The sequence below is a fragment of the Neomonachus schauinslandi genome, chromosome 4, assembly GCF_002201575.2.
Source record: "Neomonachus schauinslandi chromosome 4, ASM220157v2, whole genome shotgun sequence".
NCBI lineage: Eukaryota > Metazoa > Chordata > Mammalia > Carnivora > Phocidae > Neomonachus > Neomonachus schauinslandi.
This window is the reverse complement of record NC_058406.1, coordinates 93,369,816-93,397,583: the sequence shown is the minus strand read 5'-3', so window position 1 is coordinate 93,397,583 and position 27,768 is coordinate 93,369,816. Positions and strand designations below refer to the sequence as shown.

Genomic DNA, 27,768 nt, shown 5'->3' with positions numbered 1-27,768 from the left:
AATCCCCCTAAGTAGGGTATAGTAAGAAAGAATCAACACCTAACCTTCCCCTTGGCTGGGGGAGGGAGGAGTGGCAACCTTCTCCAGACAGATTTTCACTACCACCTGGTTTTCCACTTGAACTCTCTTATACAGTCTGGACGTGGGTAATGGACTATTGATCACCCCTTTTCCAAATCTGCAGAAATAGTCCACCATCTTGATTTAGAATGTGGTGGTAGTGGAGAATAGTTGATACCTATCTTTCTTTCCCTGATCTTTGGGCCCTCTGCCCAAATTTTGAGATGGGAAATGTTCCATTTAACATACTGTTACCTATAGAAAGAGCCTAACACGGTGCTTGACACAAGATAGACATTCACTAACAGAGGTGATGGTGGATGGTCAAACATGTGAATCAATCCCACCTTTGAAATGGTTGGAACCCTCTCCCCCTAAGCCAGACTGAAAAGGAGTTTGTACCCTCATGTAAGGCTTAAAAGGTAGTTGCCTGGCCCTCCTTATGCCTCATCTACATGTCTCTTCCAAATACAATGTTTACAGCCATCGGAGTCCAGTAGCTTCTGTACGCATGCACACACCCAGATCCATAACCCACACTCAGTGACAAATCACAAGTCCCAGGAGGTCAGGAACCAGCTTAGCTGTTCACAGTGGGGGAAGAGAGCAATGAGCCCTCTCCTGTTCTGAAGTCCCATCTCAGTCACAGTAGATGGAGTGGGAACGTGACCTCGTGCGCTGAGCCCCGGGTAGCCAGTGCGCCCTGGAAGACATCCAGGCTGGCCTCTGTCTTGATTAGTCAGTCTCTGTGCTAATCTGGCATTTCTATATTGTGAATATTAGCCTTGTTTGTGGGCGTGGAGATACTCAAATCCACAGATGCACAGAAATACCAGCAGCATGTGTGTATACAGTCACATCTTTACTCAGAGGTGCACACGCAGTTACTTTCCCTGAGTTTAAAAGTAGAAGTTACATGAACTTGGAAAAAATAAACTGAGCTGATCTGGGGTGCGATAACGTATTAAGGAAGCATTTATCTGCTTCAAGTCTTTCTCTTGGCCTCCTAGTCTTTATGTCTTCATTCCTTTGGTTGTTAGTTCCCCAACACAGGCACGGCCTCCAAGAAATTCCAAACCCAGAAATACAGCGTCGAGTCATCATTTTCCAGATTGTAGGCACATACTGAGAAAGGTTCAATTTAAACACGAGGGCAGGGATTGGCAAAAGTTTTCTAGAAAGGGTCTGATAGTAAATATTTTAGGCCTTCTGGGCCTTATGGTCTCTTTACAGTGACTCAACTGCTGTCCCAGCAGGGAAGTAGTCCTAGACAATAACAAACCAATGAGTACAGTTATGTTCCAATAAAACTTTATTTGCAAAAACAGTCAGTGGGCCAGATTCAGCCCATGGGCCTTAGTTTGCCGACCCCCACACTAGAATCTAAAGAAGACACAAGCCATCAAAACTGGCTTCACAGGTCTTCCAAACGTTGATAGGGGCTCCATTTTACCTCCTTCAGAAAGGACAAAAATCCACTGTTTTGGGTGTGGCATCAGTTTTCTTCTAATTATTTTGTGTTGTGCTTTGGTATTTTGATGTTCTTCTGAACGAGTTTTCTCAATCCCTCCTTTTTGTCTTTATTTTTCTCTTTCTGCATATATATCCCTAAATGCTTCCCATTCTTCTTCATTCTGTCCCCTTGCACCCACGGGGTTTGGAGATTTTAGAATGAGACTCTTTCACATCCATCCTTGCTAAAAATCCTGGTTTCATTCAGGTTCCTCATCTGTATTGGAGTACAGAGGCAATGTACAGCAAAGAACACTCATCTGGATCACTAGGTAGGACATACCACCACCTTGCTGTGTGACTTTGAGCCAATCACCTAACCTCTCTGAGCTTCCCTTTCCTCATCTGTCAAATGAGAGAGTTGGCTAACTGATCTCTAAAATCCCTTCTAGCTCTAAGCTTGTGATTTTAGGAAGCTGCAGCCTCAACTTGAGGCAGCTGTCAGGGGCCATTAATTACAGTGTCACTCACAGACCTTAATGAAACTGCCAGGAGGTCACAGAAATTAACCACATGATCTCTGGTACTTGGCAACCTTCACAGCTGAGGGGGTGGAGATACCAGCTAACCTGAGAGAATCTGAGAACCCAGCCCACTGACAAATGACTCCAGGACCCCTATGCTCCAGGAAAATTAACTTGCGTTCCTAAACGGCCATTGAAGTAGCTACAAAATGGGCACAAATATTGACTCGTTGGAAACAGGACCCTAGGGAGCTACGGTTGGAGGTAGGAGGCTTTCTCTTCTCCACCAGTCCCTCCTGTGTTGTATGGAGCTCTCCTGGCCACATAAAGGACACCTCTCAAAGCCCACCAAATAAATGTATGAGTAGGTCATGAGGAAATGGAAGCAAATTCCAGCATGTGCCAGAGGAAAGAGGCTTTCTCTGCAAGCAGAGGTGAGAGACCTCAGGGAGGATCAGGGAACCAGGACTCTGGCTGAGGCAGGGGCTGGTGGTGGTTGGCAGCTGAGGTGGGGGCCGTGGGGGGAATTTATACAGCATCATCCCCACTCTCTCAGGCTCCCCCAGCTCATAGCCCAGCGGCTCGTGGATGCAGCAGATGGGCAGGGGGCTGGCACCCTCCCCCGCTTTCTTGGACACAGTCTCAAGGGATGCGGAGGGAGTGGAGAAGCCCACATCCTGGCCTCCAGGAGAGCAGGCCTTTATTGTCTGACTCTGCTAAAGCTGCCTCATTTGTAGCCTAAATAATTCACTCACCAATCTCTCAAGGAGCATTAGAAGGAAAACAAAACCCAACCCAGCCCTCACACTCAGGTTCCCACTGCACCGAAGGCAGGCCAGGAGGCTGGGAGGCTGGGAGGCTGGGAGGCAGCGCCAACCTGCATAGAAGGCCTGCCTTCAAAGGTTCACTGGGACTGGCAACCTTCCAAAAACAGCCTGGGGTCTGGTTTTGTACAGCCCTGGAGCTAAGAATGGTTGTTACATTTTTAAAAGGCTTTTTTAAAAAACAAAATAAAACAAAACACAACAACAAAGAAAAACATGTCAGAGACTGTATATGGCCTGTAAAGCCTAAAATAATTGCTACCTGGCCCTTTCCAGAAAGTTTGCCAAACCCCTTTGTCCATTCCGCAGTCTTAAAGGAAGAGAAAGAGATGACAACCTCTGACCTACTCCTTAACTACCCCACTCCCTGACCCCACTGTGTGCAGAGATTCAAAGTTGGCAGAGTTCTGATATTGACAATCGAGTGAGAAGCTGGCATCATTTTCCCCCCCATTACCCAAACCAGAACTAAACAAAAACGAGAAGAAAAACCTTCGAGTGGGGTGAACAGTCTTGGTTCTGCTGCTTGGGGAAGAAGAGAAAGAAGCAGGGAGGGGCTGAGATTCAGCCTCAGCCAATCATGGGGGTGGGGGTGTGTGTGTCAGAATTCAGCATTGTCCTGGTGGTCTCTACTGATACCCCTCCCTTCAGGCTCCACACCCTCCACACACACGCTGTGATCCTGGTGATCCCAGCTGATCCCAGCTGATCCCAGCTGATCCTAGCAGTCACTGAGCCTATAATTCTTTTACTGATGAGATATCCAACTAGCCCCTGTCTCTGAGTCCCTGAAGCCTGGGTCGGTCTGACTCTGCCAACCCTCAATCCTGGACAGAGGCTCCATCCAGCCCTGCAAGGCCTCCCCTACTACCCAGCAGGGCCTTGGAAGGGAGAGGACTGTGACCAGCCCTGGACTCCACCCAGAGCCTCTCCTGGAGCCAGAGCTTCTGAGAGTTCCATTCAGCTTAAGCACTCCGGAAGAGATGTGTCAGACTAGACACAAAGGAGCTGCCAGCTCAGAGCGCCCCGGGTGTAACTGGGGTGAGTGATCTCTGGCTGTCATGGGGCCTGGTAGTAATCTGGGGGGCTGAGGGCAGAGTAGAGATCCAGTGGTCCCACATGCTGGCATATAAGTATTCTGGATTACTTCAGGTAACAGGGACCTGATCTAGAGTCTCCCAAGAAAAATGTTGCTGCTATCCTGCCAGTCCTTTGCAGGTTCCTGTTCTTGAGCTACAAATAATATGGAAGGCCCAAGTTGAATCCCATATCCAGGTTAAGCCAAAGGCCTTAGAGATTTGGAAGCCCAAACTGGAAGATCTGGGGCAAGTCATCTTACCTCTTTGGGACTCAGCTTCCTCATCTGTTAAAATAAGCAAATAAACAAAAACCTGAGGTCCTTGGATGGGGGCGATTTTAAGGTCCTGTCCATCCCATTCCCAATGAATAGCCCAAACTAGGCCACACCTCCGCAGAGCTTTGCTGGAAAGTTGTCTGGCTTCACATTGGCTTTCCTTCCCCAAGTCAACCCAGTCCCAAGCAAATGAGATACAGCTGGTCTCTCAGGGAGGAGAGGTTTTCCTTCAGCATGTTGACAGCTTGCTGGGTGTTCGGACTGACATGAGGGAGGGAGGTGGCGGGTGGTGAATGTGACGTCTTGTCTTCGTGCCTTGTGGTGAGGGGGTGGCTGAAGGGCTGTGGGAGTCTCACCCTCGTACCCCCAACGTGCCCACAGCATATGGTCCAGAAGCTGTACACAGTCCCATATCTTTAATGTCAATTAGCTCAATTGTCTTTCAACAACTCTCCAACTTGACTGGACATTCCTCAAGGGCAGGAATTGTATCTTGACCTTCTTCTGGGTCCCCCAGGAGAACCCAGCACAACACTAGGTATGTGGCCGGAGATCTGTCCTTATCTGCTGAGCAACTCAATTGAAATGCCCCTGGAAAGAGTGATTCTGCACTTGGCACAGGGTGTGTGTCCAGGTAAGTGAATCTCCACTTTTGTTGGCTGATAACAATACCATTCTTCAGTCCATGGCTCGGTCAAACTGTCCTGTCCAGGCCGTGACCCCAAGAACTATCGTGTGACCTAGAGAGCAGGCAATGGGGGAAGGCTGGAGAAGGGAATGCCCAAGACTCCCCAGGAGATATAGGTCATATGAAGGTCATTGATGCTGATCCCCTAGCCCTAAAGCAGTGCAGACGGGGAGAGCCTGGCTGGCTTGGCCTACACAAACATAAATCAGCACACCTCACCACTGCTTGCCTCAGAGTGGTCACCCAAACTGCAAGCACAGCGATCTATGGGCAACCAACCCAAACCTATAAAACAGTGACAAATGTCACAAGCCCTGTGGTGGGTCTCACTGTCTTCTGGTCTTAACCACACTCAGAATGGCTGTCTCCCTTGCCTGCTTGCAGATAGGAAGCTCGCCACTTTTTCTTGCTGTAGCTCCTTCTGTTCTGTGCTCTCCAAATATGTGGCTCTCTTCAGAGCCCTGAAGGCTGCCTTCTCTTCTCTGTTTACGTGTCTGCTTGTTTGCTCTGTATGGTGGTGGAAAGGGAGGGCAGGAGGCAGAGTTCTGCCTTGCCCCAAGTGTCACTCCTCTGTTCAAAGGGTGATGGCAGAACCATGCCACTGATTAGCTATGACACACATGGAATTGCTAACGAGTTTGATAAAATTTTAATTACCCCTTGTTCCCTGGAGCAGGCAGCGAACCACGAAAGTAATAATCCTCTTGGGTGCCGTCGAAATAAGATAATAAAGTGAGTGGAAGATGGGTGTGAGCTGTAGGGAGTTAATCCTGGGGGTTGGGGCGGGGTCTGAGGCAGGGGTGGGCGGGCGGAGAGGCTCCCCCCCGCCCCCCCGCACAGATGCCCCTCCAAATTATCTGGACCATTTCCTAATTCTCTACCTTGTTCTTATGGACCTGGCATTTTCTGGGAGACAAACTCACCCTAGGGAGAAGAGGAAACCAAGGCATATGGAGCATCAGGGATTAGCCCAGGACACATCAGATTTCAAATCCTGAGGCCCTAACTCCGGTCCCCAGAGTGGAGACAGTCCAGAGGGACTGTCCAGCCAGGCATGTGCCCACGTAGTCATGGATCTCACCTTGGGACATGGATCTCCTAGACCCCCCGGCTCCTGTGCCCCCCTCTGTCCCACCCCATGTGAAGGGGGAAGAGTAGGGTGGGATGGAGTGGCCATCCCCGGATACCTTGGTGGTTTTGACTTTGTGTCCGCTGCTGCAGCTCCATCCTGACAGATCCGGGAGCACTTTGCACTCCTCCCCCGGCAGGCAGGGCTCCATCTGACACCACCACTTCTGCAGGACAATGGAGGCTGTGGGAGCAGGGGGCAGTGAGGGCAGCTCTAAGCTGTCCTCGAGGACAGAGTGCAGTCAAGGGCAGGAAGTCCGTGCAGAATGAAGGGCGAGTTTGCACACCACTGGCTTTGGGTCCTGCATTCCCCTGTCTTCCCTGACTCCTGGCTGCCCAGAAAGGCAGTCTCGGGCTGAGGCTGGGGCACACACCATATCACATTCGATCCCACTGATCCCTACACGTCACCAAAGACAGCACGGGGAGAAGGCAGGGCAAGTTCTCGAAGGAGCCCTCCGGTCAGCAGAGGGGTATGATCTTCAACATTCCCACCTGGTGTATGTGAGCAAGTGCGCACCCCAGGCCAGGAGTGCAAAGCAGGCATGCGCGTGAGCACAAGCGGGCACGTTTATAGTCCTGCCACGTGAGTGTGAGCTCACGAGCATGGGTGGGATCGTGAGAGAGAGGTGGGTGTGAGTGACACATGTGTGTCCACGTGAAGGCCACCGAAGAATGAGAGGGGGCTGCGTGTAAGAGGCCGGTGGAGGAGCAGGAGGTGAAGAGGTCAACGTCTGACGCCATGTTTGGGAGAGAAGATTCAAGTGACAGAATGTCTACCGTTAGGCAAGGAGTGTGGATAAGAGGGAGGGCAGAGCAGATCAGGCCCTCTCCTTATCTATGAAGCGGGGATGGTCCCCATCTGCCCTCCTCCCCCCAGAGGTTACCCATCATTTGAGACTGATCCCAAAAGCCCTGGGCTGGTATGAAATTGCATCCCGAGCAGATGGTGCGGCCTGGACAGGCCTTCTTATCTCTGTGATTGGGCCCTCCCCGCCGGGGCCCGGCCTCTCACTCGGGGCCCGGCCTCTCACTCACCGTCCACGCAGGAGGGCTTTGTCCGCGTGGTGCCCGCCACCTGGCCAGAAAAGCAAGAGCACTGGACAGTCTGGGAGCGCTCCTCGATGCGGTTCCGGTTGCAGCAGCGATGAGCAGCAATCACCTCGCAGGTGCCCTGTTTCACCAGGACTGGAGCGACCAGACAAGGTCAGGGGCCCAGCCCACACTGCCCGGCAGCCCTGCTCCCCTCCCACCTGCCCTGCTTGTTCTTGGGCCCTCCTCCCAGCCAAGGGGCGGGGTGTTCAAAGGATGGCCAACTGCAGGGGAGGAGGAGGAAACGAAATCCTCCTGCGCCCTATCCTTCCTTCTGCCCCAGTTAGGCCACGCTCATCCCTCTTTGGCAGAGCCTGGCCCTTGGGCAGAAAAAAGGTGGAATTCCCCACCAGGCCCCACTTCCTCTGGCCTCTTCCGGGTGAGGGCAAGGGCCCTGGGGGCTTACATTGCGTGGGGAGGATCATCCGCTTACACAGGCTTTAGCCATCCCAGAAGGAAAACCACAGAATTAGGCCAGGAGGCTACACTTAAGCCTCCACCCCAGGGCCTCTCTCCCTGCAGAACACCTTCTGGCCTGGAAGGAAAGGTGAGCCACAGGTCTGCCCACACTTTCTCTGGGCTGGGATCGCAGAGTGGGGCAGATTTTCCTGGGTGAAAAACAGAGAAGGAGCCAGAACCCCTAGAATCTGCATCTTACCTGGCCTTGGAGATCTGCCTGCTGTGAAATGGGGTGGGGCGGTGCCCAGCTCTGCCGGCATCCCAGGAAACCCTCCCCCAGGCTCTGCCTCCTCGCCCAAACCTGTGGGAGTTGGCGGCTGCAAGGAAGCTGAGGCAAGGCGGGTCCACAGGCAGGCCAGGGAAAGTACCAGCAGCCAGTGGCCCGTACTCCAGTTCTGAGAGGTCCTCTCACGCATCCTGCCGAGAGAAGCACACAGCCGGCTCAAGGCTGAGCAGGAGCTCCCCAGCACCCGGCCCCAGCACCATGCGCTCTGGGAGGCCCAGAAGTGGGCAGGATGCACACCTCATCCCTAGGGGCTCTCCGCCTGGCACAAGCTCACCATACAAAGTGGTGAGTGCCGTGGTAGGAAAGGGAGCAGGGAGACTGCCTGGTCGGGAAAGCCACAGACAGCTTTGTAGGGGAGATGCCATTTAAGAGCGTCTTTTTTTTTTTTTTTTTTAAGATTTTATTTATTTATTTGACACAGAGAGAGAGACAGCGAGAGAGGGAACACAAGCAGGGGGAGTGGGAGAGGGAGAAGCAGGCTTCCCGCTGAGCAGGGAGCCCGATGCGGGGCTCGATCCCAGGACCCTGGGATCATGACCTGAGCCGAAGGCAGCCGCTTAATGACTGAGCCACCCAGGCGCCCCCTAAGAGGGTCTTGAAGGATGAACCCAACATGGTCCCTTGGAGGGCTGTGCCACGGGAGGAACAATACTGCTGACCCCCATTTGTTGAGCACTTGACCCAGGCGCGTCACATACATGCTCTTGCGGCCCTCACAACTGTCCTACAAAGTGGGATTATTTGTACCCACAGATGAGCAAACTGATCCTCAAAAAGCCTGGCGACAACTTAAACAAGCACCAATAAAGGACTGGCTAAATACATCCGTGGAGCATCTGTGCAAATGCAGTTACATCCAGGCCGCTGTAAAATAGAAGGAGGAAATGCTTTACGTACTGAGGCGTGCAAAGATCTCTAACGATAAGCCACCATTAAGGGGAAAACAAATAAACAAACACAAAGTGCAGGATGGTGTGTAGAAAATGCATAAAAGGGAGGGATTATATATGTTGCTTAAATATGCATAAGCTAGCTCTGGAAAACGTACCAAAGAAAACCTAGTAACATTGATTGCCACCAAGAAGGGGAACCGGTTCACTCAGAGATGGGGGTAGAAGGGAGACTTAATCTTTCTCCCTGTTGCTTTTTACTGGGGGGAGGAGGGTTGAACTGAACTATAGGAATGTAATAGCAATTCAATTTTAACAAATTTAAATTTAGAAAAGAAGAAACGACACCAGGGCTAATAGAAGTCAAATGACTGCCCCAGGCCAGGGAGCACGTGGGTGGCAGAGCCCAGAGCCCAGAAGCCTGTCCTATTCCTACCCCACTACTTTGGCTTCTCCTTGGTTCTCTTCCTCTATCCTTGATGGGTCAGGCCTCCCATCTATCTCAGAGGACGAGCTAGAAACAGGGGATTCCAAGGAAGCAGAGGCAGAGAGCAGCAGGGGGCTGCCCAGGCATACCAGGAGTCTGGACCACCCCCCCTCGGCTGCACGACTGGCCCCTTGGGACATCGCTGGAGTCCCTCAGGCGTCAGCAGTCCTGGGAACACCAGAGACCAAACCAAATGCCGGGACCTTGGATAGGGTGCTTAATCTCTGTCACCACCACCCGCCCTCAACTGTCACCCCTTCAGCTTTCTCCTCACTCACCTTTTTGGGGATCTTTCAGCTTCTGTCTGTTCATCCACAGGCCTCAGATTCACCCCACCTAGACAAGTAGGAAAGATTCTTGGGGGGTTGCCAGGGACAGAGGGAGTCCATGGCCCTGCAGAAGTGAGGGAGAGCCTGGGTGAGGACAAAAGGTACAATGGAGTAGAGCCCAATTCTGAAGCTGTTCTTCAAGGTGCAGGGTGGGGGGCAGAGGCTGTCCTCTGCCTTGCAGACTCTGCGAACACACAGGGCAGCTAGCCCGGGAAGAGTAGCCTGAGGATTCCTCTGTCCCAGGAGTGAAGCAGGGCCGATAGTGGGGATGTGTCTAGTAATCCACGCTATCAGGGTTCTGGCCTTGGGAGGGAGCTGAAGGCCAGGGAAGGATTCCTGAGCAGGATCTGACAAAATGCTGCTCCAAGAGGCCCCTGGAAAAGACCCTGAGGTCTTGAATCCTTTTGCCTCCACTTCCTATCCCCACTGCATCTGTGTCCCGGACTGGAGCAGAGCTGGCTCCATTCTGCCACCCTCACCCCTATTTCCATTCCGGAGGGCTAGAATGGGGTGCCTCCCGGTCCCTAGCCTCAGGGGCTCCAGCCCAACAGCTTCTCCATTTCTCCCGACGACCTCTCTTCTCTCAGCCTCCAAAGGGAGGTAGAGCTGAAGCATGAAGCAGGTAGGATGGTGGGGCCCAGAGAGGACTAGGCGGACAGATGCAGGAAGTGGTGCCAATACCGCACAGATGGGAGTGTTCCACGGGCAAGAGCTTCCCAGCCTTCGAGATGTATCTCTTTTCTGAGTAGGTATCTCCTCTCCCTGTCCCCTTCAGGAACCTTCATTTTGATCATTTCAAATACAGCTCTGTCTTCTCTCAGGCAGTCCTCATCCCTTTTCCCTCTGAGCTGCCACACGCGCCAACCCAGCTCTCCCATGAACCCCAAGACCCAAAAAATGGGGGGTGTGCTTTTGGGCTGAGTCCTCAGGCATTCTATTCCCTCCCTCAGGGAGAAGGGGAAAAGGAAGCTTCTGGGGTTTGTTCTGGGGTTCCACACTCCTGCCTCAGTTTACCAGCCTATTTTCCCCAAACCTAAATGCAAGGTATGGGGAAGCTGAGTTAGCAGACAGCATGCCAGCGTGGAGTTGAGGATGTGGACCGCGAGAAGCTTTAAGTTTCCCTGCCTTCTCCCGGCCCCCTCCGGCGCCCACTCACTGCTCCAAATTTCTGGACCCCCAGCCGCAGGATCTACCCGCCCCACGGCGGTGCCCACTTACCTCTGAGTCCCGCACCAAGACTCCGAAAGGCGGACTTCAGGCGGGAGCAGCCGGCTCGGGTGCTGTCAAGTCAGGAGCCCCGTGTCCCTCACCAAGTTGCCGCCGGGTCCCCGAGGCGGCGGGGCTTCGGCCAAACTGGCATCACGGTCTTGCCCGACCCCGCCCTGGGCACGGGGAACTCCTGGCCCGCCCGGCCAGCTCTGCAAGGCTCAGCCGGGGTGTTTCTAAGGCTCCCGCCGGCAGGCCAGGGAGCGCGCAGCCGCCGCCGCCTCCCTGTCGCCGGGGGCCGTCCCCGCTCCGCCAGCCCCCGCCGCCTCCTCCCGGACAGCTCCGGGCGCCGCGCAGTGCGCTCGGCGGGGCGGGCGGGCACAGACGCGCGCAGCGGCCCCTGGCGGCCGAGGCCAGAAGAGCGAGGAGACGCCTGCCGGTCCCGCCGTGCTGTCCGCAGTCCGGGTGAACGTCTCCCTGGTGCAGGCCGGGCTAACCCAAAAAGGTCCCTCAAAACTCTCCGCCTTGTGGCTTCTGGGGTGGGAGGGGGCTGCGTGTGAGGAGGGATTGCCAAGACCCCCAAGGGTTTGGAGTCTTGAAGATTCTAGAACTGCACTATCCAGTAGGATAGCCACTAGTCCTATGTGGTTATTTAAGTTTAAATACAAATTAAATAAAATCTAAAAATTGTTTTTTATTTGCTGTTGACATCCCCACTGACCATCTGGTGCTGGAGCTAGGGATCTTTCTGTCCTGGCTCTGTGGCCTAATTGTAGCCACATCATGGTGGGTGCTGTGAAGAGCAGGTATTAGGGAGCAGGGTGACACAGAGAAGTGGTAAGCCAACTGCCCCAGAAACACTGAGTAATAAAAATAGCCAGGATGTTATATTTTTTCATCAGTCTTGGCTTGCTGTTGTTGTTTATGCCATTTATCTGAGAGCTGGTTCCAGTTTTTCTTAAACAGGAGGGAAACACCCATAGCAGCAGCATGGTCTTTACCTCCGTTTGCCTTTGCCACTCTATGGGCCTTTGGATCTGATTTGTTTTTCTTTTCTTGTGACTTCTATTTTTCTGGCTGTCTCTGCCTGAAGTGTAGGTATAATTACAGCAAGCCTAAAGACCTGAATGAAGGGTCACCTGAGTGGCTCATTCGGTTAAGCATCTGCCTTTGGCTCAGGTCATGATCTCAGGGTCCTGGGATCAAGCTGGGCATTGGGCTCTCTGCTCAGTGGGGAGTCTGCTTCTCCCTCTCCCTCTGCACCTCCCCTCCCCCCAGCTCATGCTCTCTCTCTCTCTGTCTCAAATAAATAAATAAATAAATATTAAAAAAAAAATACCTGAATGACCAGTGTGAGATTTTTATTTGGAAGCGGCGAGGAAAGCCACCCCTTCTGGGGGCACATTTTAGCTCAGGAACAGAGAGGGTTATGTTCAGGGAGCATTCTGCCCACAGAGCCCAGAGATGGAGTCCCAACCATGGACTCGGTGCCAGCGATTCCTGAGGGCTACCCTGACTTGCATTAGGGCCACAGGGCCTTGTCCCCATTTGGACAGTGCCTGGGGTAGGAGGTGTCTCTGGAGATGTACTGATCAATTCCCTGATAGCTGCCTTAGGAACTGGTCTCTTTGGACTCAGCACCACTTTTCCCTTACAAGCAAGTGCTTAGCCTGGCCTCTGTCTCCCCCTGGCGGTGCCTACGGATCTTGTTCCGCCTGCAGGCTCAGCCTCTGCCTTCAGAGGAGGAAGGTCAAAGAGGGGTAACCCTCACTCTTCTCTCTGCCATTCACCTCCTCCTTAGCCCCTCCTCCACGATCCCGACAAATCAGCTTGGCTCATCAGACAGAACGGAGTTTGGGCGTTTGGGGACTGGCACGGGTGTGAGTCTCTCGTTGGCTGTGTGACCTCTTGCGGCAAGTCCTGTAAAATGACAGGCGCGTCATCGGTAAAAAGAACATAAAACCCACCTTGAAGGGCTGCTGTTTGGTATAAATGGTCTAATATATGGAAAGTGCTTTGTAGCGGGCCTACTATATAGTAAGTCCGAACAGTTATTGTTGTTATCCTTATTAACTAGCCCTGCTGTGGTCAGGGGAGGCCTAAATGTGGAGGGAAATTGGGTCCTGAGAAGGAAAGTGGAGTCAGAGTGGCAACCGCTCTCCCAGATCTAGAGGTGGTCGTCGATGGGGAACAGCGCCGTCAGGAGCCCAAGAACTTACCCCCGGCTCCCTAATTCAGGATGGTCGGCTCCAGCCCGCGTCCTCAGCACCCTCACAGCACACCCAGCACCAGCCCCTCGCCGTCGCTCTCACTCCAGCAGCCTCAGCCAGAGGTATTGTCACACCAGGTGCCTCACACCCAGCGGTGGCGGAAGCTGCCGGTTTCGCTCTGAAGTCACCAGTTCCATCACCCTCCGGGCAGGCTGGCTGAACCGAGGGCGAGGAGACACTACCCCCGCCCCCCTTTCACAATGGGGAAGGTCTAGCTGATGTCTCATCTAGAGCACGTATGAAATAGGATGTGCTTCCCTCGGTCCCCTTCCCACAACAGCAGACCCTTCTTCCCCAAAGAAACTGAGGCGGAGCGAAGCCTGAACGCGGCGGGAAGGAGCAGCGAGCTGGTGGGGCGGTGCCGGGGGCGGCCCAGAGCAGGAGGAAGTTTTGCCGCGACCCGCCCTGCCCGCCCAGAGCCAATGGACGGGAAGAGCCCGCAGGAGCGAGCACCGCCCACCGCGCGCCCTAGGGGGCGGGCCCGCCTCGGGGCGGGGCCACGGCCGAGGGCGGGGCAGGGAGGCAGCATGCTAAACCGGGTGCGCTCGGCCGTGGCGCACCTGGTGAGCTCTGGGGGCGCCCCGCCTCCGCGCCCCAAGTCCCCAGATCTGCCCAACGCGCCCTTGGCGCAGACCGCCGCTCCTCCAGAAGCGCCCAGGAGCCCTCCGGCGAGGGCTGGGAGCGCAGCGCCGGCGAAGACGGTAGAGGCTCGAGCGAGCTTCTCCCGACCGACCTTCCTGCAGCTGAGCCCACGGGGGCTGCGACGCGCCGACGACCACGCTGGCCGGGCTGTGCAAAGCCCCCCGGACACCGGCCGTCGCCTGCCCTGGAGCACGGGCTACGCCGAGTGAGCGCCCCCGGGAAGACCCTGGGCAGGATGGGACCCCCAGCCCCCAGCCCCTTCCCCAGCTGGGCATTCCCGGCGCTGGGCTGCGTGCCCCTCGCCGTGCGCGGCGCGAGGAGTTCCCTTCTCCCAGGACCTTTGCTTTCCTTTGGGCTTCGGGCCGCAGCTACCCCCCCCCCCCCGCCCCCTTAAGCCCTGTCTCAAGTCGGTGCAGTCTTCCTCAGGACCTTTCAGCTCGTTGACTACCCTCACCCGCGCTGCCTCAGGACCTTGTTCCCTTCCAGAGCCCGGAGGGTGGAGGGCCCCGTGGAGGATGAGTTGGCCAGTTCTCAGTCGGGGCCCGGCAGTTTAATGGCTAAGGGAGGCGGGGATTCAAGGAGGGGGGGTGCCCTTTTAATAGAGGAGATGGCGGCTGGAGAGACTCGCTCCTGGGCTTCCCGACCCCAGCGCCCCAGTTCTCTGTCCCTCTTACCGTTCCCCTCCCCCTCCACACCCAGAAATAGCCCGCGACACCAGGCGGCCTCCGGCTTCCCCAGGGGCGAGGGAGGGCGCCGCCCGGGGTAGCAGGAGGGTCCCCTTTGAATGCCTCTCGGAGGGGGCGCTGAGGTCGCTGAGGGTGGTGGCTGGTAGACCCCGGGCCCCACCACTAGCTCCTTTAGCTTTCTGTTTGAGAAGAGTTGGTGGTTCTGTGGCTCCTGCGCAGTCCAGGTGGGCTTCCACCCCTACCCTATTTCAATTCCTGTTTCCCTGTCTGGGCTCGCGCACTTCCTCACTGCCAAAGCAGCAGAAACTTTCACTGGATGATTTTAAGATAAAGGTGGGTGTGCCCATGAGGGTGGGGTGCTGTGGACGAGGCACTAGAAAAGTTGATTAGGCTCCAGGGTGGGATGGAGGGTCTTGGCAAGCAGGGTGGTTAAGATCTCCTGCTGCCCCTGCCCAGCCCTTTCCCCAGCAGCCCGTGGGGGTGCGCCCTTTGCCAGGGACCGGGGAACCGAGGCAGGAACAAGCTGCTGTTGGCCTTTCTGTGAGGTGGTGGGGCCTGACGCCCAGATGGTATTCCTTGTGCCTTGCCCTGCCTCCCTTCTCCTCCTCTTTCTGGCCTGGATCCCAGGTGGCTATGACCTTTCTGGGTTTGGCCAGCAAGCTAGAGAGGGTGTGTGTGTCTAAGGTGGGGGTTATTCCAGGACCTGGCCTGGTGTCCAACCTGATGTGGTCACTCTTGCCTGGCAGGGTCATCAACGCTGGCAAAAGTCGGCACAATGAGGACCAGGCTTGCTGTGAGGTGGTGTATGTGGAAGGTCGGAGGAGTGTTTCAGGGGCGCCTAGGGAGCCTAGCCAAGGCCAGGTAAGCCCCCACCCCCTTCCCTCGCCTCCAGAGATGGTGACACCTCTCCCCGCGGATTCTAGGCATCCAGTTTTAAATCTCAGACCTAACTCCTCACCCAACTAGCTTTCTACCTCTGGCACAGAAGCTTCTACCTCTGGCACAGAACTGACATTGACCAGTTAGAATGTCAGGATAAATGTTCCATTTACCAGTTAGAATGTAGGTGCTCCTGTATTTATGGATGATTTAATTCATTGCCAATGTTTATTATTGTATCTTTTATCCTCCGAGTTTGGCTTTTTTTGATGCTTTACTTTCTGACACATAATAGGCCCTTGGTAAATGAGTGAATAAATCTAATTTGCCTTTCATACCAAACTCTGACCTCCTCTCTGATGTTTGTATGGTTGCCTAGAGTCTTGCTCTTCTCCTTGTATCACACACACACACACACACACACACACACACACACACTCTCTCTCTCTCTCTCTCTCTCTCTCTCTCTCTCTCTCTCTCTCTCTCCCTCATTCACCTCCAACTTTTCCTCCACCAGGGACTCTGCTTCTACTACTGGGGCCTGTTTGATGGGCATGCAGGGGGCGGAGCTGCCGAAATGGCCTCCAGGCTCCTGCACCGCCACATCCGGGAGCAGCTAAAGGACCTGGTAGAGATACTCCAGGACCCCTCGCCACCTCCCCTCTGCCTCCCATCTACCCCAGGAGCCCCAGGTTCCTCTGATTCTTCTCACTTGGTTGGTCCTCAGTCCTGCTGGTCTTCACAGAAGGAAGTGACCCATGAGAGCCTGGTAGTGGGGGCCATAGAGAATGCCTTCCAGTTCATGGTGAGTGGGTGGTCCCCGGGCAGGAGCCTGCTAGGCAGATACTCTGGTCAACTCTGTACGGGAATCAAATAGCCTCAGGGGCCCTGAGTACCCACAACACCTTTGAGGGCCTGAGCAGAGCTTGGTTCAGAGGGGAGGGAAGGGGGAGTTACACCCATGTCTGCCCTCCCCTCCTCCAGTGTGGCTTGGCTGGGCCAGTTTATTTCTGCGGATGGGGGCAGTGGTTGTGGGCCTGGAACCTGTTCTTCATTCACCCCCTCTGACCCTTCCTCACATGGCAGGATGAGCAGATGGCCCGGGAGCGGCATGGCCACCAAGTGGAGGGGGGCTGCTGTGCACTGGTTGTGGTCTACTTGCTAGGCAAGGTGTATGTGGCCAATGCAGGGGACAGCAGGTACGGGGAGGGGGGAGGGGGTCACCCTCTGGGATGGGGGAATAGAAGAGAATGAGGTGGTGGGTGTTACAAATCAAAAACTGGAGGGAGGGATGGTGTCAGGAGCGGTCACAGACAGAAGGGATGGCCAGAAATAGCCACGAGGGGAGGAAAGATGGGGGTCTAGGTGAGGAACCCCAGGGGTCATTGTGGTGAAGCCCTGGTCTTTCTGGAATTCTCCACAAGGGGGCTGAGGAGAGCCCAGCCCAAACCTTTTCTTTCTCTGGGCAGAGCCATCATTGTCCGGAATGGTGAAATCATTCCCATGTCCCGGGAGTTCACCCCGGAGACTGAGCGCCAGCGTCTTCAGCTGCTTGTAAGTAGGAACTAACCTTCCTGCTCCCGTTCTTTGTTGACTCTCGTGGCTCTCTGTGGCTTGTGGCCCCACCCTCACCACGCAGACCGCTCCTTACTGGCTGCTCACTGGGAAGGCCGCTCTGCTCAGCAGCAATGGCTGAGCTGGTAGAGTACGTAGCAGGAAGGAATGTGGGCTACTCCAGGGCTCCCACTGGGGCTCCCACTGTGGCCCCCGCTGAGGAAGGAAGTGGAGTCAGAGGCGGGGGAAAGGAAGTAGCCAAGGCCCCTGAGAGGCAGTATGGTTTAGTGCTTTAAAGTACTGACTCCGGAGCTGGACTGCCTGGGATTGAATCCTGGTTCGAGCCCTTTGCTCATTGTTTGACGTGCAGATGGTTCCCTCAAGTGGCATCAGTAGCTCCTGCCTTAAGGGTTGTCCTGAGGTTCGGCGAGTTCATATACATTATTCGTATTAGAACAGTGCATGGCACATGGTAAAGAAACCCCATTTAAGGCCCTGCTGTAATTAACCTCATCTGTACGGCAGGGTGTGCTCTAAGCCTAATGCCCCCCTGGCCCTCTGCTCTGTTCGGCCACTCCCAACCGCAGGGCTTCCTGAAACCAGAGCTGCTAGGTGGTGAATTCACCCACCTTGAGTTCCCCCGCAGAATTCAGCCCAAGGAGCTGGGGCAGAGGATGCTGTACCGGGACCAGAACATGACCGGCTGGTAACACTTCCTTCAGAGCTGGGGCCCGTTCCCATGGCAGCACAACCAGTCCCTCACCAGCAGCAAGGTGGAAGCTGGAGGCGGGGCCAGTCTGGGGGCTGGGGGCATGTGGTCCTTCTTAGGGGTTTGTGTGAGGGGCATGGCTCCTCGGGGAGAGGGGCTTTGATGCCTGGGTGATGCGTCCTCTACTCCCCCCCTCCCCAGGGCCTACAAAAAGATCGAGCTGGAGGATCTCAGGTTTCCTCTGGTCTGTGGGGAGGGCAAAAAGGTAAACTCCATGGTAGAGGTGGGAGAGGGCAGGAGGACCCACCACAACCTGTCTAGGGAGGTGGAGGTTCTACCCCAGGGCAGGGGTGGGAGGGCCCACAGCTTCAGAGGCTGGGAGAGGGCCGTGGCAGCACCCATACTCATTCCCTTTAGGCTCGAGTGATGGCCACCATTGGGGTGACCCGGGGCTTGGGAGACCACAACCTTAAGGTCTGCAGCTCCACTCTGCCCATCAAGCCCTTCCTCTCCTGCTTCCCTGAGGTGAGCCGTATGGGGGCTTCCTCAACTATACCTTCCCTCTGGTGGCCCTGGGCTGGCTTTCTCCCAGGGTCCCTTTGTCCCCCAGCTCCTTCTCCACTCTCTTCTCCCCACCAGGTGCAAGTGTATGACCTGACGCAGTATGAGCACTGCCCAGATGACGTGCTAGTCCTGGGAACAGATGGACTGTGGGATGTGACCAGTGACTGGGAGGTAGCTGCCACTGTGGACAGGGTGCTGTCGGCCTATGAGCCCAATGACGCCAGCAGGTAGGGCTCGTATGGCGGTGGGGGCGGGGGTGACAGTGGGGAAGGTAGGGGCAAAGGGAAGCAATGCTGGGGGCCCCACATGAGGGCCTGTGTATCGCTCTTCCCATATACATGTTGGAACATGAATGTGCACGTGTGCTTCTGGCAGGTACACAGCTCTGGCCCAAGCTCTGGTCCTGGGGGCCCGGGGCATCCCCAGGGACCGTGGCTGGCGTCTCCCCAACAACAAGCTGGGTTCCGGGGATGACATCTCGGTCTTCGTCATCCCTCTAGGGGGGCCAGGCAGTTACTCCTGAGGGGCTCAGCCCCACCCCTCCCACCACCCTCCTAGCCTCTCCATGCTTACCCTCTGCTGACCCAAACTCTGAACTTGTCTCCCTGACCTCCTTTAGTGGTAACGTGACTGAAGAAGGGGTGTCAGATCCAAAACTAATAGCTAGTGGCAAATAAACCAGATGGATAAAAATGTGTGTCTTGGGGCACCTGGGTGGCTCAGTCGTTAAGCGTCTGCCTTTGGCTCAGGTCATGATCCCAGGGTCCTGGGATCGAGCCCCGCATCGGGCTCCCTGCTCGGTGGGAAGCCCGCTTCTCCCTCTCCCACTCCCCCTGCTTGTGTTCCCTCTCTCACTGTGTCTCTCTCTGTTAAATAAATAACTAAAATCTTTAAAAAAAAAAATGTGTGTCTTTATTTACTTTGATTAGAAACCAAAAGGCTCTTTCAGGTGGTGGAAAGAACAGCAAAGCAGTCCTAAAAATGTAGTGCTCCCAGGTTCCGGCTCCCCCTTCTGCTTGTCCCACTCCGCGTGCTCTCATCCACTTCCAAGTCAGTATTTCCCCCAGATCTTTTCTGAGCTTTAGGCCCACATGTCCTACCTGTCTCCTGCACATCTAGATATCCCACGGGCATTTCAACTCAGCGTACTTCAAATGGAATCCACCAGTTCCCTACAAACGTGTGCCTTCTCCTGGTTCATCATGTCCATGGGTATCAGCTCATCAGCCCAAGTTAGAAATCTTAGCGTTGGTCACCTTTGGATTCTGGCTCTTCCCCAGCAAGTGAATCAATCACTACGTGCTGTTGATTATATATCACAAAATATATTTCCTATTTGTCCACCTATCCCTACCCCTACTGTTACTACTACATTAGGCTTTTAACTCTATCTCCAGGTCATGCCCCTGTATCCCTGAATGTAACCTTTCCACAGTGGGAATCCAAGTTGGTTATTCCCTTGAGAGAACATTTCAGTGGCTCCCTACTGCACCTAGACCAAAATCAACACTCAACTCTTGAGTGTGGCAGACAAGGACATTCATGATCTGGCCTCCATGTCCTTCCCTAGCCCTATCTTTCAGCCCCACCCCCACTCTCCTGGGGGTTCCATAACTCTTTGGGCCTATTGTGGCTCCAACCCATTTAACATCTACTCGGCACCTTATCTGGAAAACCTGACTCGTCCTTCAGGGCTGGGTATCCCATAGCCCTTGCGTGCCTCTAGCACAACCACTGCCTCCTGTAAATATAACATGGAGTAGCAGTTAAGGGCAGAGGCTCTAGAGTCCTCCTATCCAGGTCCTGGTGCCAAACCCACCACTAGCTCTGCAACCTCTCTGAGCCTCAATTTGCTTCTCAGCAAAATGGAAGTAACAGTGCTACCTCACAGAGTTGTTGTAAGGACTAAAGGAGTTCATGTCTGTATGTGGAGCCAGGTGCATGCAATAAGGATTCAGTAACTTGCTATCTTTAAGTTGTTTGTGTTTGCATTTGGACTGTTAAGTTCTTTGAAGACCAAAATCAATCTGCAGTGTATGTTTATTGAGCGGGTGAAGAGGCCTGGGGACCAAACTTCTCTGGACCTCAGCTTACTCATTTATCAAATGTGTGGGCTGCACTTCAGAGCTTTAAAATCTACATGACTCCTGACGTTCATTCATTCAGAGAATATTTCTTGAAAAACGTACCTGCCACACAACATGCTAGGCAGTGGGGAGCGACAGGTGGGAGGGGGATAAAGGACAGCGGGGAGAGAGCACCAACTCTGGAGCCAGACGGGCCTGATTGTCTGAACTCTCACTCTGTTCCATACAAATCACAAAGATTTAGGCAAGCCACTTCTCGGAGCCTCAGTTTCCTTACAGGCAAAAGGAGATGGGTATACTTAACCCCAAGATCCGTGATGAGTACTAAAAGGACTGAACTATCGTTGCGCGTCTGCCTTCGGCTCAGGTCATGGTCCCGGGGTCTGGGGTCGAGCCCCGCATCGGGCTCCCCGCTCCGCGGGAGGCCTGCCTCTCCCTCTCCCGCTCCCCCTGCTTGTGTTCCCTCTCTCGCTGTGTCTCTCTGTCAAATAAATGAATAAAATCTTAAAAAAAATAAAAAATAAATAAATAAAAGGACTGAACTATGTAGCGAACAGGTCACAAACTAATGAAGTATTGGTAGAATCCTCATCTTCCATCCTTATCCACCTTAACAGAAAGAGATACACGGGTAGGTAAATACCCGATGTGACGTATCAGACCGGGCCAAGGGACACTTGGCCCTAGCGGCACCGAAATAACGCACTGGGGATGGAAGTTGACTTCCCAGCTGGGGATCAGGAAAAGCCTCCAGGAGTGCCCTTTGACGGGTACTCAGTAACTGGACTCAAGGAAATTCCAGGCACGGGGAAGGGAACTGTCAAGTGGAAAGGTGGCCTGGGTCTCAAGGGATCCGAAAGTCCTCAAGGCTGGGGCGTGAGGTTGGGCAGTACTTACGCGGCAGGGTTCTACTAGCTGGGGGCGGCCGTCTTCCGCAGCCCCCTCCCGCGAGGTCCCAGGGGGTGTAGGCGCGCGTGACCGCTTGGCCACAGGAGGGCAGCAGCGGCCCTTTCCCGACCGCACCCCGAGCGCCTCACAACTTTCCCGACGCCGGTCCGCCCCTGGGGGCTGGAAGGCGGGGCAGAGGCTGAGTCCTCCAGGGGTCCCGCCCGCCGCCCACTCCCCGACCCGCCAGGGATTCCACCCTCGACCCCCGGCCAGCAGCCGGGGCGAGCGCGGTGGCCCCAGGCTGGGCTGTGGGCAGGCGGAGCCAAGGGCCGCCCCAACCCGGCCGGTCCCTCCCCCTGCCGGGCCCGCCCCGCCCCGGCGCGGCGCTGAAGGAGGGCGGGGCGGGGCCCCCGGGTCAGTCTCAGCCTCCGGCACTGGCCGCGCAGCTGGAGGCAGCGGAGCGGAAGGTACTCGGGGCCGGGGACTGGGGTGGCGGGGCGTCCCAGGAACTCGTCCCCGGGAGAGCACTTTCGCCCTCCACCGCTTGGCCGGAGCTCTGGGCGCCGGGCGGGGAGGGGGCTTCGGCCAGAGCGCGCCGGGCTGTGCTGGGGTCAGCCCGGCTGGCCCCTCCCTGGGCCGCGGCGAGGGCTGTCCCCCACCCCACTCCGGGAACTGCCCCGCGGGGCCTCTCGCCTCCTGTGTCCGAGCCTGGGTCTCTGCCCTTCCCCTCCCGGCTTCCCGGAACCTTCCCCGCCGGGCGAGAAGCCAGGAGGCAACTGAGGGTCTCCGCGAGGGAGCCCCAGTCCAGCCGCTCTGGCTCCCAGGCCGGGTGGCCCGATGTGGACGTGGGCCGGGGTGTGAGTCCGGGCACGAATCCGCCTGGAGGTGGGAATTCCCCCAGGCCGGACCGGTGGAATGGCGGGAACAGGGGCGTGGTGTGACCAGGGGGGGCTGCCACTGCTCCCAGAGGTCTGGACGCCTCCCTAGAAGGTTCCTGGAGTGTACCTGGGGCGGGAGGTAGGGGAGATTGGGAAGGGTCTAGCTCCTTTTTATGTGTGCAAGAATCTCCTCTCCTCCAGACCCCTCCCTCCCTTGCACCCCGCAAACCTGGCTAAAGATTATCCTGGGGCTTTGGACTGGGAGGGTCCGAGGCTCAGTCCTATGCTCACTTCTGATTTTAAAGTTGAGACGGTATCTGATTCCTCCCCTAGCCCTCAGGGCTGGCCTGCAGGGTACAGCCCACCCCGGGTCATCTGGAAATCTAGAGAATGCTTGAGGAGAGAGAGGGTGGGATGTCTTGTCTGCCTGAAGATCCCAGGAGCCTCAGGCTCCATTCCGGCCTCTGTCAGGGTTCGGGTGCCCCTCTTAGGGTCAGTGGGGCAGTTCTTCTGGGGCTGCCTCTCACAGGGAGCTGTTTTCCTTGCCATGTTGGCCTTGGGCCTAGTGTCCTGGCCTGGCCTAGGCCAGCTGCTCTTCTTACCCAATGAGAGCCCGAAGGGAAAGTCTTCTCATTGAGCTGGGGGCTCCAGGTCACTTAATGCATGTCTTTGCCCCTGAATTCTGTCCCGTGGCTCCCGCCATCTGGTGCCACCTAGACTGCCCTGCTGTCCGAGGCCAGTGGCACGCTCACACCTTAGCAACTGGTACTCACCAGGGGGGTGACTGCCCTTCATCGGCACTGCCCATCCCAGGCGGGGCTACCCCAGCCTGTTTTCGCCCAGCTGGACCAATGGAACTAGCGGGAGTGGGTGGGGGGAGCTGGTCACCTGGGCAGAATCTCCAAGGAGCACCCCCTTTTTGAAGGTGGTGTCCATTTTTGAAGGGAATCTGCTGGCATGGTGAATGCCTTCTTGCCTGTCTCTCGGGGTACTGGGGAGAGAGCCCCTTTTGAGGTGGGGGAGTGTGGCGGTATCCTCTCAACTCCTATAAATTCTCTCTGACTCATATCCACTTCCTCTCATCCCCGTTTTGTGCGTGCGTGCGTGCGTGTGTGTGTGCGTGTGTGTGTGTGTGTGTGTGTGTGTGTGTGTGTGTGGAGAGGAGGCAGGCCACCCAGGATCCCACCGTTGAAGAGAACTAGCTTTGGGCTTGGAGCATTCGCTTTCCTGAAAGACAGACCAAGCCAGGGCTGTGGGGTGGTGGTGGTCTGTGGGGAGTACAAGAGTTCAGCCCAGTTTGACAGGATGTGGGACTGAGAGAAAAAGCCAGGTTTGGCGCAGAGATCAGGTTACCATCCCCTCCGCTCTTAACTACTCCCTGTCTGGTTGGTGAGGCCACTGGCCCATGTTCAGCTCCTTTTTGGGAGCTCCTCCCAGCTCGGGCGCTAGCCCCCTCCCCCTTCCCAACAGCCTCGACGGCATCTCGGCTCCGGAGCCCGCCCTCTCTTCCTCCAAGGCTGGAGGCTTGGGAACCTCAGCCGGCCAGAGGGCAGCTCCTCTCCCCAGGGAGGGAGGAAGTGAGGCTCGGCTCAGGGGCAGGGAGGCTGGATAGGTGTGATGAACTGTGCAGATGCTTGCTCGGGTGTGTTGGGGGCCGGGGACCTACAGAAACCTCAGGAGGCTGACTCCTCGCCCTGAGTCACAGGGAGGGGTGGGCAGGGTCTTGGGGTGAGCTGGACAGAGAGGGGAGGAAGGGGCTGTTCCAGGGGGTGGGTGGAGGGGACTCCCTAGTGGATTATTCTCAGTCACTCTGCTGTGGTGGATGTGTGGTTCCCTACAGTGTGGTCATTGTCCCCTGCCTGGGGCTGAGTGACCCAGTGTTGCTGCCAGGCCCAGGAGGAAGGGGGGAGGAGGGCAGACTGCCCGAATGTGGGCTGTGGGCACTGCCGGGACTGAGCCTCCTTTGTGTGACTCAGGGATGGCTTTGGGGACAGGGTTGGGGTGGGCCAGGGAAGCCAGTTAGCTGCTGCCACTGCCCTCTGTCTGGGTTTCCCTGCCTCTGCTCTTTTTCGCATCTCTGGGGAGATAGGTAGAAAAGGCAACAGACCCCGGAGTCCCACAGCCCTGCCTTGAATGCCATCCCTGCCACAACTCGGAACATGTCGTAACCTTACTGAGCCTCACTTTCCCAGTGCGTCAAAATGGGAAGCGCACCATCCACCTTTGCAGGCTTCTGGGGCCTGAGGGAGATGATTTTTGTCGAAATGCTCAGCCCGGTTTCCCTTACCCACCCGTCACCTGGTAGTTGCTTCTGCCAGCCTGTGGGAGAGGGACTCCTCACTTGTGACTGGGCAGGCATGACTTGTCCCGAGTGAGGGACGGTGTGTTCTTGATTGGACCCTAGTGATTATGAAACTTTAAAAGTATCAAAATCCTGGTAACGCATCAAGTCTGACTTGAAGCCCTGGTATATATAGCAGATTAAAGCTGGCTCTTCCGGGCATGTCCGTAATCCCTGAGCACCCCTCTAAGTGTCCAGGATCCCACAGCTGGTGGTTCCCAGGTGGGTGGTTCCTCCACCTTTCGCCTCTGTATTCTAATCTGTCCAGGGAGACCTGTCTCTGTATTCTCATCTCCCCAGGGAGACAGCTCAGTTGTCTGAACAATTGGTTCTCGGCAAGAGCACGCCTGAGCAAGCCCCTTTCCCTCTCTTTGCTGGAGGCCTCGGTTTCCAGGTCTTGGGGGCCCCAGAGAAATGTTTTTGGATTTACTGGCTTTTCCCAAAATCCACCCTGCCTTTTTTCTGTCAGCCCCGGCCATGGCTGCGATCAGAAAGAAGCTGGTGATTGTGGGGGATGGGGCCTGTGGGAAGACCTGCCTCCTCATCGTCTTCAGCAAGGATCAGTTCCCCGAAGTCTATGTCCCCACTGTCTTTGAGAACTACATCGCAGACATAGAGGTGGACGGCAAACAGGTAAAGGCCAAGGCCCTTCCTGTCTCCCCTGGGAACCCCGCCCCGTCACCATGGACCTTGGATGTCCTTCCTCACCATCCATCCATCCCTGCTCCTCTCCCCCTGCTGGAACCAGTACAATTTAGGAAGCGAAATTGTACTTTTAGGAAATCTAGAGACACCTCCTGGTTCTCTATGCCCTGGCTCTGTAATCTGGGCCCAGTACTTTTGCCTCCGAGCTTAAAGCCCCTCCGACTGCAAAATGGGGATAGTGGTAAGGCTGCCTTCAAAGGTCTTTGTGACTTAAAATCAAATCATGGTGCTCCTAAACTACATAAAGATCCAGCACCCATGCCTCAGGATTTCTAGAAACTCACCTTATTTACACTGTGTGACGGTGACTCGCATTGTCCCTGGCACAGAGCAAGTGCTCAGTAGAGAGATGTTGAGTGAACCTAAAGGACCAGTGGTTTCAGAGGACCTCTGGGTGGCAGGGGAGGGGTGGAACTGGGGCCCTCCGGCAGCGGCTCACTGGCCCTGTGCGTCAGGTGGAGCTGGCTCTGTGGGACACAGCTGGGCAGGAAGACTATGATCGCCTGCGGCCTCTCTCCTACCCGGACACTGACGTCATCCTCATGTGCTTCTCCATCGACAGCCCCGACAGCCTGGGTGAGGTGGGGGTGAGGGCGTTGGAGGAAGGGCACTGAGAAGCCCTTGGAATCAACCAACCCGAGGTAGCTGTCATCTCGGCTCATTTCAGCCACCTTCCGAGATGGGGTGCTGTTATCCTCCTGCCCTGGGAGGACACTGGCCCTTGGGAGGGCTCGGTGGGGGGGTACTGTGGCGGAACCAGCGGCCGGAACATGGGGGGGGGGGGGGGGGGGCGCCAGGGGCCTCTAACGGTGCTGTGGGGGGGGAAGGGGGCCCGGGGGGCGGGGGGTGGGGGGGCTTTCTAGCCTAAGCGGAGGCACCAACACCTGTTGGGACACACGTGTGCAGAAAACATTCCTGAGAAGTGGACCCCGGAGGTGAAGCACTTCTGCCCCAACGTGCCCATCATCCTGGTGGGGAACAAGAAGGACCTGAGGCAAGATGAGCATACCAGGAGAGAGCTGGCCAAGATGAAGCAGGTGGGTGGGGTGGCCAGGCCAGGAGCCCCTGGAGGGGCTGATGACCCTCGTAGGGCCTACCCTCCAGCTGACCTCCCTTTGTGAGGTGGGGTGAGGTTTGCCTCCTCCTCCCCGGTGAGGAAGAACCCCAGAAGGGCCCTTAGCCTCAGGTCCTGATGAAATTGTCAGGAAATGGAGGGACTTGTCCAAGGTCACCTGGCATTTTAATGTCTTCATCTGTTGTCCATTCGGTTTGGGTTGGGACGATTAAGAGTACCCCTGTCCTCAGAGACAGCTTCTTACGGTAGGTGCTCTGCTTGGGGTGTGGTCGAACTGTCAGGGTACACCTGGGGAGGTGTGGGCATTGGAAATGGCTGGAAAGCCCACAGAGGGAGGGCCCTGGCTTACCTGGTAAGTGGCTCTGTGGCCAGAGGGGTAGAGTCTATATGAAGTTGCCAGGATGAGGAATATAGACTATCCTGGAAGGATAATTATGGCAGAGTTTTAAGCTGGGTCATACCTGTATGTTAGAGAAATTTCTTTGGCAGGCCTAGAGCCTGGATTGGAAACAAGTGAGAACAGAGGTGAGGGGGTTGGTTAGGAGGTGCTGGATATTGTTCGGGCCAGAGGAAGGTGTACCATGGGATATGGGGCCAATGGAGACAATTTTTAATATAAACATTAGTGGCTCAGGTCCTGGCCTAGAAACTGCCCGGGGTGGCTGGGGCTTGAGTGCTTTGTGGGGTGAGGGCTGGAGATTATATGTTCTAGTTACTACACTTTACGGGTAAAGTGGGGAGAGGTACACTTAGCCAGCGGCGTCCTTTGACCTCTGGCCTCCTGTCTTCTCAGGAACCCGTGCGATCTGAGGAGGGCCGGGACATGGCAAACCGGATCAGTGCCTTTGGCTACCTCGAGTGCTCAGCCAAGACCAAGGAGGGGGTGAGGGAGGTATTCGAGATGGCCACTCGGGCCGGCCTCCAGGTTCGCAAGAATAAGCGCCGGAGGGGTTGTCCCATTCTCTGAGACCACCCAGGCCTCCCCTATTCCCCCCCTTCCCTTCCCAGGGGTGCAGAAGCTGCCCACCTCCTGGCCCCACCCTGTCAGGGCTCCTTGTGGAAGGCTCCCTTTTCAGCTCCCTCCAGCCCAGGACTGCATCTGAGTTTCCCCAGCGCCACCAGCCCCCATGGTGGTGGTGGTGGTAGGCCGGCCCTCCCTCCCTGCACTCTGGGTACCTAGACGAATTCCTGCCCTTCCAGAACAGAGTCCCTCCTGCTGCTGCCTCAGTCCAGGGGTGGGGCTCTCGATCCCTTAGGCCTTCCCCAGAGGATCATCACACACCAGCACTTTATACACTTCTGGCTCACAGGAGTGTCTGGGGTAGGGGACTGGGAGGGTGTAACCCCGAGCCCCGGGTCCCTGGCATCTCTGCTTTGGACAGGGACTTTGTCTCTGGCTCTACTTGGTGGGGGGCACGAATAAAGGCCACAGGCTCCAACATGTGTGGCAGCTTCCTGTCTTTCTCTCCTGGTCCCTGTCTTGGCCGTGAGCCTAGAGTCCCATCTCTCCCAAGTCGCTTGCCAGGCTGGTCCCCAGTCTGCAAAGGCAGGACTCCGGGGCAGGCAGGATGGAGTCTTGGAGCAAAGGATGAGGTCATGCCTGGCTCTGGGCCTTGGAGGCGGGTGAGGGGAGTGGTCTGGAGCAGGGGCTAAACTTAGAAGCCTGTGGGTGGCTTCCTTGCCACCTCCCACTGGGTTTCCTCCCCCTGGA

The 27,768-nt window shown here is 55.9% G+C and overlaps 3 protein-coding genes across 3 annotated transcripts in view; 2 read left to right on the top strand and 1 right to left on the bottom strand.

Moving 5' to 3' along the window:
- Positions 1-7,997, bottom strand: part of TAFA3 (TAFA chemokine like family member 3) — a 60,400-nt gene extending 52,403 nt beyond the window's left edge. Inside the window, exons 1-3 of the mRNA XM_044914344.1 lie at positions 7,883-7,997; positions 7,069-7,218; positions 6,090-6,214 (exon numbers count right to left, since the gene is read on the bottom strand). Of these exons, the coding sequence (XP_044770279.1) occupies positions 6,090-6,214; positions 7,069-7,218; positions 7,883-7,997 (390 nt within the window). The remainder of the gene's footprint in view (positions 1-6,089; positions 6,215-7,068; positions 7,219-7,882) is intronic.
- Positions 7,998-13,576: 5,579 nt separating this feature from the next.
- PPM1J (protein phosphatase, Mg2+/Mn2+ dependent 1J) lies at positions 13,577-18,808 on the top strand. Its single transcript, XM_021690183.1, has 10 exons — positions 13,577-13,896; positions 15,124-15,238; positions 15,774-16,061; positions 16,343-16,455; positions 16,726-16,810; positions 17,398-17,516; positions 17,721-17,784; positions 17,937-18,044; positions 18,159-18,310; positions 18,459-18,808. Exons 1-10 carry the CDS (start codon positions 13,577-13,579, stop codon positions 18,604-18,606), a joined length of 1,512 nt encoding a protein of 503 aa, XP_021545858.1. The 3' UTR covers positions 18,607-18,808.
- A 2,653-nt stretch (positions 18,809-21,461) lies between these two features.
- On the top strand, positions 21,462-27,494 carry RHOC (ras homolog family member C). Its single transcript, XM_021690068.1, has 5 exons — positions 21,462-21,525; positions 24,747-24,910; positions 25,438-25,558; positions 25,889-26,019; positions 26,851-27,494. The coding sequence occupies exons 2-5, from the start codon at positions 24,755-24,757 to the stop codon at positions 27,022-27,024; spliced, it is 582 nt and encodes a 193-aa protein (XP_021545743.1). The 5' UTR covers positions 21,462-21,525; positions 24,747-24,754; the 3' UTR covers positions 27,025-27,494.
- The last annotated feature ends 274 nt before the right edge of the window (positions 27,495-27,768 follow it).